Here is a 12,663-nt window from a genome sequence, read left to right as displayed (position 1 = left end):
TAGTTTAATAAATGTTAGCACTTGTCTAGGATGCAGGGCATGCATTTTTCAGTCTAGCAGAGGCGGTGTATGCCTGTGCGGACTTATGTGGCCCAGTACAAGATGCACCCCTCATTCCTTAAATTTGAAGTGGAATATCTCAGCAACCATGCCTTCTATAGACCCCAGATTTGGAGGGCAAGGAGGAGAACTTTATCCCCCAATGCCACTTACATATCAAATTGCAGACTCCCAGCACCGATTACCAAGATATCATATAAAAAGAAGTGGGGAGGTGATATGGAAGTGACTCCATGCCCTCTAAACCTGGGATCTGGAGGAGGCATGGTTGCTGACATATTTCACTTCAAGTTTAAGGAATGAGAGATGCGTATTTCCTGAGCCACTGAAGTCTCGCCATACACAGCAGAGGCTTTCTGATTTGGGGGGGGGATCAGGAATGGGACGGGGGTGTTGGGTTAAACCTGCCGAGAAAATCTGGAGTTCCATGACCCTCTGTAGCCCCTAATGAACTCCCCCTCATGCCCTCCCCCACACACACACCATTACTAATGGCTGCACAAGAGGGAAAGCAGAACAAAACTCCAGTGAGCCTGCTGCCCCTCCCTCCCCTCTGATTGGATGGCCCCGTTTCTAGGCTAAATTGCTCCCAGGGCAAGGGTGTAACAATTGAACATTATTTGCAATGCGGTATTTAGAGCCCCCCCCCCCCCCCCCCCAGTATAGGTAGCCATGTATAGGTGCCCCGAGTATAGGTAGCCAGGTATAAGTGCCCCCAGTATAGGTAGCCAGGTATAGGTGCCCCCAGTATAGGAAGCCAGGCAAAAGTGCCCCAGTATAGGTAGCCAGGTATAGGTGCCCCCAGTATAGGAAGCCAGGCAAAAGTGCCCCAGTATAGGTAGCCCGGTATAGGTGCCCCACTATAAGTTAGCCAGGTATAGTTGTCCCAGTATAGATTAGCCAAGTATAAATGTCTCTAGTATAGGTAGCCAAGTATAGGTGTTCCAGTATAAGTTAGCCAGGTACTGTATAGTTGTCCCAGTATAGGTTAGCCAGGTATAGGTGCCACCAATATAGGAGGCACGGTGGCGTAGTGGTCAGCGCTCTCGCCTTGCAGCAATGGGTGCTCGATTTCGTTTCCCAGCCAGGTCAATATCTGCAAGGAGTTTGTATGTTCTCCCCGTGTCTGCGTGGGTTTATCAAAACAGAACCGTATTATTAGCATCTTTTTTTTTTCTTTATGCCAACACCCTGTTTGCACCATTTTTAACATTTGTTTGCACATTTGGACAGTATTTATGAGTTATATATAATTTTTGATGGTATTATCCATTTTTCACTACTAAGCTAATTAACTGTTTAGACAACCGGCATGTTATCTTCAAAAATACCAGTGTTTTTCAGGCACAGTGTTTTCTCATTCCATAGTACCGTTATTGTATGCTATACATTTGTGTACTTCATTTTATTATTATTGTCAGAACAGCAAGTTTCTAACTAAGAAGGGTCCTAGCAGAAACCACAAACATATTACTAATTCCAGGTGCATTTATAAGTAAAATATATGTACATATGTGTTGCTTATGCAAGCTGGGGCGCTAATTATGACTTTTAAGTGTTTTCAGATGTATTTTTTCTCCTTGAAGATATATAAATAAAAATTTTTTATATACTATACAGTGGTGCTATTACTTAGCCTAATTTGGGAGCTCTGTTTGTAGTACAATTATAGAGGCTACTGCACACTGTAGGATTATGACGCAGATTACTCTTCTTTGCAATAGGGGTATAGATATTTATAAGACAGCAGTAATTGCAGACCTCACAACCATCCCGATTTGGGAGGAACTGTCCCAAATTTGACTACAGTTACCACCCCCAGCAGCTTCTGGCTCCGCCCTGTTCTCTCCACACGCTAGTATGGGTAAAGTGTTGTGCGCTCTCTGCGCAGGGCAACTTTACTGCTGTTTAGTGCATCAGGCCTAATGTTACCTGTAAGTGGCCAGTAGGGGCAGTGAGATGAAAAAAGATGTTGTGTTGATGCAAGGTTATGCACATTTGTTACGCAAACTTAAAAGTGAAAGTCAAATGAAGCCAAGGTGAGATTTGATTGGCCCTGAAAAATTTGCATAATTTTGTATACATTCGGAACTATTTCTATCTTATTGACTAGCATATCTTTGCCCCTCCATTCCACGAATAACAAGTGCAGGCAGGACTACTCCCCCCCATAAAGTATGTACACATGTACCATTAATGAGACTGCAGGAGGGAGAAGTGAGAGACCTAATACTCTGCAAGTAGTGACACTCTGCATGGAGGAGGAGTCATGCTCTGCTGGGAGGAGGAGTCATACTCTGCTAGGAGGAGGAGTCATACTCTGCTAGGAGATGTGACACTCTACAGCAGGGGTCAGGAACCTTTTTGGCTGAGAGAGCCATAAACACCACATATTTTAAAATGTAATTCCGTGAGAGCCATACAATAGGTTTCAAACTGGGACAGTAGTGCTCATGTCCCTGTTGCCATGGTGATGTGTATACAGTTGATCCACCGGGCAGCGGAAGTGTCAGACACGTTTTCAGCTTCTCTTGGGTTTCAGCAACATCAGCAATTTCCCCGAGAGCCAGACAGGGGAAATACTGACTAACAGCTTGTACAATTAGCTAGCTGACTTGGGAGTTGATTCACTTTGTAGGTCAAGATCACTGCACTTTGGCCCAATAGGCTGCTTGTCAAATGACAGGCAGCCTATTGGGCCAAGCAAAGTGCGGGGATCTCGTCCTTTGAAGTCACTGGACCTGACAGGGTCCAGAGTGAGACAATTGGAGCAGCCGTTCGTTTTGGGGTAGAGCAAGTAATCTAGTAGTGCATGCTACAGCAGTAGCGTGCGTATTTCGAAAATTTTACTTGCGCTGTCACACTAAGCTGCGCTGCTTGAGCAGTATACCTTAGTGAATCAACCCCTACTGATTTGTCTGTGAGCCAGATGTAGCCATCAAAAGAGCCACATCTGGCTCCCGAGCCATAGGTTCCCTACCCCTGCTCTACAGGGAGAAGGAGGAGTCATACTCTTCCCGGGAGAAGGAGTCATACTCATATTCGAACACCAACATTAATTATAATTTTAGGCCTTTTGTATATGGATTGAGCAACTTTCTTCTTTTTTACTCTTTAGCATTAAATCTAGTGTAGGAATAAATCAATAACAGTTTTCAGGCTGACCACAGAAGGAGTGACACTATGATCAATCGACATAATGCAGGATTTATGCCAGTTAACCTTTAGTCCTGAGTAGAAACCACACTTATCAATTAGATCAATAGCATTTTGAAGAGAGGAAGAGGTGTCTCCTGGGAATAACCAGGTATCATCAGCATATATCAATATCTTATAAAGCACTGCTTTACTAAGCTCCGACCCTCGCCCATGGTGCCACTGAACTCCTACACGCTTACAGAAAAGCCCTTCCAGATCCATGGTTTATAGACAAGGCAATGCTTTTTTAATACACTCTCATTACATTTGATATTTTTTTACTGAATGTAATATGTACTCTATTCAAAATATTGTATTGTCTTTGCCTAGCATAAATGTCCACATCAACATCTCCCAGCAACACATTTTCAGAGAGATGGTCTGACAGCTGCCTTGAGGGGATTCAAAAGCTGAGATTTGAAGACAGGATGCCACTGAGAGGATATCGATTACAAAAGTTGTTACTACATGATGAGGAAGACACCTAGTTTTGGAATGGTCCACCAAGGCAGGCACCACCAATTGTAAAATAGCTCTTTATTCAAAAATCATTAAAAATAACACCCAAAGTTGGTTATAAATGGCCCTGGTGACAGCCCACCATTTGAAGCCTTTAGGGCCCATTCACACTAGAAATCGCTAAACACTAATGCAAAAAGCTGAGCGTTTTTCTGGCAGTTTTTCCTAGCGATTATTCACTGTATAGAGAGCATTTTTCCAGCGATTAGCGTTTTGCGATTTCTAGTTCAATTCAAATACTTTTATTGAATCGCTAATCGCTCCAGAATCGCTCAGAAACCGCTGCATGCAACGCGTTTGCGTTTCAGCAAACCGCTAAACGCTTAGATGAGAACACTTCCATACACTTTCATTGTGCACACGTTTTTGAAATCGCTAGCGATTTTCAGCAAAGCTGAAACCGCTCTGAAAACGCACAAGTGTGAATGGGCCCTTACACTCTTTTCCAACCCGATCAGCCATGTAAAGGATAACTTGGGGGTGAGAATTTACTCGTTGCGCAGACCAGCTTGCTTAAGGCATAAAGTGCCATCCATCATCTGAGTTACCCTGTGTTTCACCTCACCCACTAGGTAGGGTACTGAAAAAAAGCTTTAATTTTATAGGTCTTAAAAAAAAAAAAAAAAAAAAAGCCCTTTAAAAAACGATAATTCCTAATTGATGAGAAAAAAGAATTGGTAAATTGGTTGGACTAAATGTCAGACCACACTTCAACACACGTGTTTCAACATCAGTAAGAGGACGGCCTGAAATGTTGACCACTGATTCCAGACCTTGATGCTTTTTTGTTGGCGCCCCCTAAACCTGGCAACCCCTTGCCGCTTAAATTTCCTCTTGTCACCGATGATACATCTCGTGGTGAAGGTAAAAAAAAAACACTAGAAGATGAATTGGGATCAGAAGTAACAGGTCGTTGCCCCCTCTTTTTGGGACGTGACGTCTACCAAATCTCTTGGGGGCACCCACAGTAGCTCGTCTCTTCCAGGCATAACCATATCCCGTTGAATATGTGGCTTAATGACTTGAAAAACAGCGTATATGCTTGAAACGCCGGGGCCATTTTAACTGACTTTGGACATAATTTTTTATGACTTTTGAATAAAGAGCTAGTTTACAATTGGTGGTGCCTGGTTTCCTGGACCTTTATGCAAGTTGGCCACCATGTACTGTAGCCTTAAGGTGGCCACTAACGGTTCAATTTCTAATGAAAAATCGTTTGAGCGATCAGAATTTCTGATCGGACGAAAAATCATTCACTACACCATCAACTAACCAATCATTGCTTCCTATCTATCACGACCAACAAGAAAATCCAAATTTTGGTTCGACAAAAATTCAATCGGACGATTTTTTTTATAATCGTTTATTATCGATTGTGCCCATCAACTTAGATTATTTACAACCAATCCGATCAGAATTTCTGATCGCTCTAACGATTTTTCGCTAGAAATTGGACCGTTAGTGGCCAGCTTTAGGCATTGGCACACCGAAGATCCTTTGTCCATGGGTGCTCCCTCACACAGTTTGTTTCTATAGTTTTGCCGGGGTTCTTCTTAAATGGAAACAGGTATGGCCAAGCTTTAGGAGTCCCTTCACTGTGTCGTCTCTCCTGTATAACACACGGTGTCTAAGCATGCAATCCTTTCATGTTCAGAGTAGAATGTTCTGATTCTACCATTCCATCCAGTTTTTGTTTTGTCCACTGCTGGCTTGGTGACCAGTTTCTAGAAGAAGAGAGTCTTCCAAAAGTGACAGCAGATGTGGGACTCACAGCTGGTTCTTCCCAAAGGTCTCTTCAACCTTCATATAGTTGAAACATGTTTTCCTCTGATCAGCACAGAGTCACTGGGCAGTCTCTTCCTGTAACTCTTTTTCTTCCTCTTCATCCAGATGTTTCAGTTTTTCTTCCACTTCTGTGGGGACCTTTACTTCTAGGAGGTTCTCTAAACCAGGTTCAGGTTCATCACCAATCAGAATCTGTAGGACAAACATAAAGAGATGTCTGAAGTCACAAAATACTACATAGAATTGGTGCAAGCTGGCACCAATACAAACATAATGTACACAGCAGAGGCTTTTCTACGTATGTGTCTAAGCTCGGATAATGTATTACTAGGACTATACATGTCTCAGTCAAACTAAAATCCTGAGTCAGGGCTGCCATATCAGCACCGATAATAGATTCAATGTTGTATATACGCTTATAATCTGATGATTCATGTTTAGAACTAGGCATGTCTCCAGGGCTGGATTTACCATAAGGCATTCTAGGCATGTGCCTACAGGCGCCTGATGATTGAAAGGCAGCTCATGCCCCTCCCCGAGTGCCTCACTCTCTCCTTCCCTATGCAGAGTCCTGATGAGAGTGTAAATGAGAGGTTACTCACCCTGCTCTCGGCATTCCACTGACAGGATCTCCCATTAGTCAGGGGCACTTCTAGCTACTTAATACTGAGGTTCCTCTAGCTACCTAATGCTTGGGGGCACCTCTAGCTACTTAATACTGAGGTTCCTCTAGCTACCTAATGCTTGGGGGCACCTCTAGCTACTTAATACTGAGGTTCCTCTAGCTACCTAATGCTTGGGGGCACCTCTAGCTACTTAATACTGAGGTTCCTCTAGCTACCTAATGCTTGGGGGCACCTCTAGCTACTTAAAATTGAGGCTACTTCTGGATACACTAAGAGGCACCTGTAGCTACCTATGATGGACAAGGAAAGTAAGGGAGAAGTGACAGCTGGACAGCCAGCACACTTGCAGTCTGGTTAGGTGGCGGTTTGTAGGTTCATGGAGGACGAAGTCAAAGGTACCAGGACATCTGTGCCTATAGGCTCCTGTGAGGTAAATCCGGTCCTGCATTTTTCAGTCAACCAGGTAGCCACTGTCAGAACCTCAATGGTGTCAGTCATCTAGAGATCACTATGTATGGGACATGGGACCAGTCATATGGGGGGGAGGGGGGGTTACACAATCAAGACCAGAAATCACAATTAGAACTGTACACACCAGTCAGGAAAGTAGTGTAAAAGCAGCAACACACAATACAATAAAATGTTCCAATATTACAGCAATTGAATAATACAGATCGGGTGTACAGAGAAATATATTTTATTATGAGCCAATAGGAAAATCTAATCCAATCCCCCACCCACCCACACACACACCTACCTTTTTATTAATAAAAGAAGATCGGGGGAGGTGGATTTTCTTGATAAATCCAAGCAAGTTTCTATCTTTTTTTCATAATTGGGGACAAATTGATCATGTGTGTGGTACATTGGTCAGATTGATTTTTGAACATCAGAAAAACTGATTGATAAATTGTAATTCTTCAAGTGTAAAAAGATTGTATGGTATGTCGTCACCTTTAGGCTTCATACACAAACTAGGCATTTGTTGTAAAAGACAATCATTTGTGATTGTTTGGGGTGAGTATTTAGCATGAGCACAGGAGTCCTCCGAACATCGAAAGCCTGGTCATACCTGGAAACCTTGGCTGACTGTTGTTGTAGTTTCCACTGTGCACTGCAGCGGGTCACCTCAAGTTCATGTGTGGCTGTAGGTGGTCATGTGATCAATATCTCCTAACAAGATTTTTAGCTGCAAAAGTCTCTGTCACAAAAAGCTAAGATCTGACCGCTTAGATTTTTAATCAATTAGAGCTAAATTTTTCTACCTGTTCCAGGCAATGGCTTTTCATCGACTACATTTATGGGTATGGTCCACCTTACAAACAATCGATTATTTCACAGTTTTATGAGAATTTCAGTTTCGTTACTGCCTTGCACCACTCAATACCAATCACGGTGCCATGGCTTCCTGATAAGAAACGTTTGACAAGAAGTTAACCTTGTACAGTTTGCCAGGTGATAATCCATGTTTGTTACTGTTTTACAAACCTCAATGACTTTCTCACAGGCTCTCCTCACGCTGGGCTCCTTCTCCCAGGAGTGCAGCGACCTCAGGATCAAGTAGGTCCCCCTATCTTTCAGGACACGGCGTCCGTCACGGGTGGCACAGAGCTGACAGGAGAGACAATATTAGATTGTTATTTGGAGGAACACAAAGTAAAAACAAGGAACACCAAGAGCCCCAATAGTGTAATATGTACTGGTAAATGCTTACTAGATAGAGTAAATATTAATACTCACAAACCAGGGTTACCATTAGGCAACCACTGTAAAGGCAGGTGGGGAGATTTTCCTGACCCCACTCAGGAATAAGAAGTTCTCTGTAGATGAGAAAAAGGGGGTTCAACCCTCCACCCAGGGTGGACTCAATATTATGCAGGAGAAAAAAGAGGCGCCAAAAGGATAAAAGGAAGCTAAATGAGCTTAAAAAAACAGGCACCTCAGAGGTGCCTGGCTCTTCTACTGACCACATATGCTATTGCTCCGTTGTTATTGCCTGATGAAGCGGGATCAAACCTGTGAAACGCGTTGCATATTTGGAGTTCATAAATAAAATATATTGACTGTCTTTACTACAGTCGTTGTGTGTCTACTTGGAGGAGGTAAGTCCACCACTACCTCCTCTATTTACCAAGAATTTGGTTTTTTAAGCTCATTTAGCTTCCTTTTATCCTTTTGGCGCCTCTGTTCTCCTGCATAATTTGGAGGGACACTTATACACTGGCCTAGTGACATACTTAATTGGGCTATGCTTCACTGCAACTTGGATCCAACCAATTCAAGTAGAGAATACACCTTAAAGGAAAACTGACCTGATAGGGATTTGGAGGCTGCCATATTTGTTTCCTTTCAAAGAATGCACATTGCCTGGTTGTCCTACCGATGCTATGCCCACTGGCGTAACAATAGGGCCTGCAGCCCCTGCTCCCCTTGGCCACAGTCGGCGGGGAGAGGGGAAGTTCCCTCCCTCTCCCTCACCTCGGGGCTCTCCCCTCTAGCTTAAGTTACAGTGTGGGCAGCGGCGGGCAGATCCATACCTTCTGTGCGTTCCACCGCATACTCCTCGCTCTAGCGTCTGTTGTCACTTCCAGAAGTGACGTCAGACGCTAGAGCGAGGAGTATGCGCACGGAAGGTATGTATCTTCCCGCCGCTGCCTGCACTGTAACTTAAGCTGGAGGGGAGCGCAGAGGGGAGAGCCCCGAGGTGAAGGAGAGGAACTTCCCCTCTCCCTGCCGACTGTGGCCAAGGCTTTCCCCTCATGCTGCCACCCCTCCAGCCCCCACAAAACGGCCCCGAGCGAGCCCCAGGGAGGGGGGGCGCTCTGAAATTCTGCAGGGGGGCCCGGTGGGGCCTAGTTACGCCCCTGCCTGTGCCTCTACTACTTTTAGCCATAGACCCTGAACAAGCATGCTGATCAGATGTTTGATTGAAGTCTGACTGCATTAGCTAAATGATTGCTTCAGATGAGTGATCCAGATGATGCATGAAAGATCAGCAGGATGCCAGGCAACTGGTATCGTTTAAAAAGAAATAAAATATGGAAGCCTCCATATCCCTCTCAAGTCATTTGTCCTTCAAAATTTTGGGAGCGTGCGCCCCCATCTGACATCACCACACCAACACGCCCCACCCCTTTCCGAGATTCTGTGATTGCCATAGGCGCGGTTTTCTCTACTTACGCCAGTAGAAGCCTGCAATTGCCAGCGATGATGTAATATGATATATCTGAAAAGGAAAGATGACTGCAGTGTAAAATGGGATTGTCTCTTTTTATAATAAACCTCTGGCTATAGTAAACTCAGTTCCCAGGAACCAACAATATACAATTTTATGACCAATTGTGATACAATAAGTTTCTGACATAGTAAACTACTTGGCCAGGTCCCTTAAAGTTTATTATAAATGGATTTTACTGTGACAGTGTGTGTTCAGCCAGTGCACATATGATGCCCATGTATCTCTCTCTCACCAGCTGTAAACACTCGATCAGCATCTTGCGTATATCCGGGTCCGACTCCCTCTGCTTGTCTTCTGGGAGATACTGTAAGTCAGCCGGGAGTGCTGAGGATCGGAAGAGATGGGTGAGAGAGATGGATAAACATTCACTCCCAACTATACTACCAGTGTTACAAAGTGACCCCCACACTAACAAAACTAAACTAACTACACCAACTGAAGTACTGTACAATTAGCACCTTTCCCAACAACAGAGCAGCAACACATTATGGGCTTCATTCAACAAAAATGTTAAAGAAACCTATAATAAAGAAAAGAGCTCCTGGTTAGTACTTACCTCGGGAGGCTCCCCTGTCCTCCTGTGCAACGGATCTGCTCTACTGCGCAGGCGTAGAGTGGACCTGATCGGGCTCAGCTATTTTCGCCGGAACCCGAGGAGGAAGCTGGTACTGCGCCTGCACTGGATCTGTAAGGCAAATATTGCGGTGAGCTGCAGGCACTACTTTTCACCAGCCCCCCTCCCCTATTTATTGGGGGGAGGTGCCGGCACTGGATTGGAGCTACAGGGAGGATGGGAGGGGCCTCATTGGGATCCAGAGACTTCCTCCTCCCAAGGTAAGTACCCCATAGGAGCTTGGTTTCTTTACAGGAACTCTTTAAAGCAGGATGAAACACTGTAGTGCGGCATCCTCATGCCTATAAATACAAAAGGAGGGACTCCCTCAGTGCCAAGCAGTCTATCAGTTTATTGATTAAACTGAAAATCATCCAAATAAAAATACACCTTTTGGCATTAACCTCTTAAGGACCACAGGCCTACACCCACCTAGTGACCAGGCTTTAACAGTGTGCTGCACGGCCATACAACTTAGCACACAAATGAATCTTGCCTTCTTTTCTTGCCACCAGCAGTTTTCTGTTGGTGGCATCTGATTACTGCTGCGATGTTTGTTTGTTTTTTGAAATAAAAATGTATTTTTTTTCTTCCCATTCGCTCTCCCTCCCCCCCGAGAGACAATCAGTGTGATCGCCTCTCATAGGCATCAGCCTATTAGAGCGATCAGTTTTTGAGCCACTCAAGGGACAGCTCAGTGACAGAGCGGTCCCCCGTACAGCACTGCAGGAGATCACAGCACTGTACATACAAATAACAGATTTGTTTTTTCTCTTTTACACCTAAACTCGTCAGGGAACAATCGCGCATGCGCTCGAGCGTTCCCTGCTAATCTCCGCCCCCAGGACATGACGCCGATCGGCGTTAGGCAGTCATAGAGTGGTTAAAGGAAACACGAGGTGAAAATAAACTTATGCGATAAAGAATTATATCTACGCCTAAAAATAACTTTTTTAGATATTCCCCGGTTTTATTTTATATTTAAATCTCATTTTTAAGTTTTTACTGTTTCATTGTCTGATGTTACTGTTTCATTGTCTGATGTTACTGTTTCATTGTCTGATGTTACTGTTTCATTGTCTGATGTTACTGTTTCATTGTCTGATGTTACTGTTTCATTGTCTGATGTTACTGTTTCATTGTTACTGTTTCATTGTCTGATGTTACTGTTTCATTGTTACTGTTTCATTGCCTGATGTTACTGTTTCAGTGCTCTGACCACAAACATGATCTACACTGTGCCAGTACCAGCTACACGTCATAATTCTATCAAACAGAAAAACACCTCCAGCCAATGACAATGGGCCATGTCGGCTGCTCTGTTATTATCTTACTTTCCATCTCTTCATCTGTATATTCTTCTCCACCAGCCAATGGCAGCAAGAGAAATGGCAGCAAATCCACATTGTCCCCCAGCAGCCAGGTGTGGTTTCCTGAAAAAGAATCCAATTACATCCAGATTGTAATCAAGAGAATAACAGTACAGGGCTTATACCATCCATCAAGCCTCATCCTATCAGAGGAGCATGTAGGGATAAGGGAATACTGCTGATCACGTCCAATTATTATTATTATTAGTAGTAGTATTATTATTATTATGGTAATCCACATTTAAAGTGGGGATGAGCTCTCGGAATCGAAACAGTTCCGATTTTCACATCGGTATTCGCCCGTTCGGAGAGAAATCACGAAAATTGGAAATTACACTGTTTCGAGTACCGAGTTCTGTTTTGCCAATGTGAAAACTGGCTTCGGAAACAAGAATTTTCATCAAACAGCGTTAACACAATAGGGTAAATTCATAAAGCATTCCCGCACGCGGTAATGCTCAAAATAGCTGACTTTTTCGACCACTTAGCAAAATGTCAATTCATAAAAGCCGTTACTGCACGAAAAGCTGACATTCCTGAGCAGTGAGGTAAAGTACCGCCTTGTGTGGTGATTATCTCAACACGTCACTAAATGTCAATTCATAAAGATTAGAGCAGGCAGTATTGGGACTGAGAATACCGCCTGCTATGAAGAGGTGATAAGGGTGCAGATAAGAACAAAGTTAATGGAGACAGATCTCCCAGGCAGCAGCAGTGAGAGCAGAACAAAAAAGGCTTTCCAGAATACACAGGCTGTTTTTTTTAACCTCTTGGGTACCTATTTTCATATGTTTTTTACATCAGAAAGCCTGCATGCGTAACATTTCTTGAAGTTCTTCTAAGATGTGGCAATTAAATAGATTTAAATAGATTGTTTAGAAAGACTTATGCTACGTACACACATGCGACAACGATCATTCGTTGAGAACGACGAACGAACTTTTAATTGATGAAAGAACGACCTAAGTAAAGTTAGTTTTAAAAGGTGTGTAACGATCTGATCATTAGAACGAACGTTACATCACGTAAAGCAACTATTGCGCCTGCGCATAAAAATGAGAAGTTTCACGGCTAAATTGTGAAATGCGCATGTCAAGCCTAGTACGAACGACTGTTTCCAACGATGTACTACTTTTGCAAACGATCGTCGTTGGTTAAAATCCGCCGAGACAGAACTTTCTTTTGTAGCGATTTGGCTCGTTCGTCGTTTGCCTTAATAGTCGGTGGTTCTTTTTTTGTAACGATCGTCGTTGG

General features: G+C 43.7%; 1 protein-coding gene across 2 annotated transcripts in view; it reads right to left on the bottom strand.

The window, feature by feature from the left end:
- Positions 1–3,482: 3,482 nt before the first annotated feature.
- The window catches only part of HGH1 (HGH1 homolog), a 14,343-nt gene continuing 5,162 nt past the window's right edge, over positions 3,483–12,663 (bottom strand). For both annotated transcript variants that reach the window (XM_068237884.1, XM_068237886.1), the window contains exons 4-7: positions 11,374–11,472; positions 9,659–9,750; positions 7,677–7,799; positions 3,483–5,754 (exon numbers count right to left, since the gene is read on the bottom strand). In XM_068237884.1, coding sequence (XP_068093985.1) covers positions 5,620–5,754; positions 7,677–7,799; positions 9,659–9,750; positions 11,374–11,472 — 449 coding nt within the window. In that variant the 3' untranslated portion in view covers positions 3,483–5,619. The remainder of the gene's footprint in view (positions 5,755–7,676; positions 7,800–9,658; positions 9,751–11,373; positions 11,473–12,663) is intronic.

Source organism: Hyperolius riggenbachi, chromosome 5 (assembly GCF_040937935.1).
Source record: "Hyperolius riggenbachi isolate aHypRig1 chromosome 5, aHypRig1.pri, whole genome shotgun sequence".
In the NCBI taxonomy this organism is placed as follows: domain Eukaryota; kingdom Metazoa; phylum Chordata; class Amphibia; order Anura; family Hyperoliidae; genus Hyperolius; species Hyperolius riggenbachi.
Note: the sequence above shows the minus strand (reverse complement) of the source record. Positions and strands in the feature narration are given on the sequence as shown.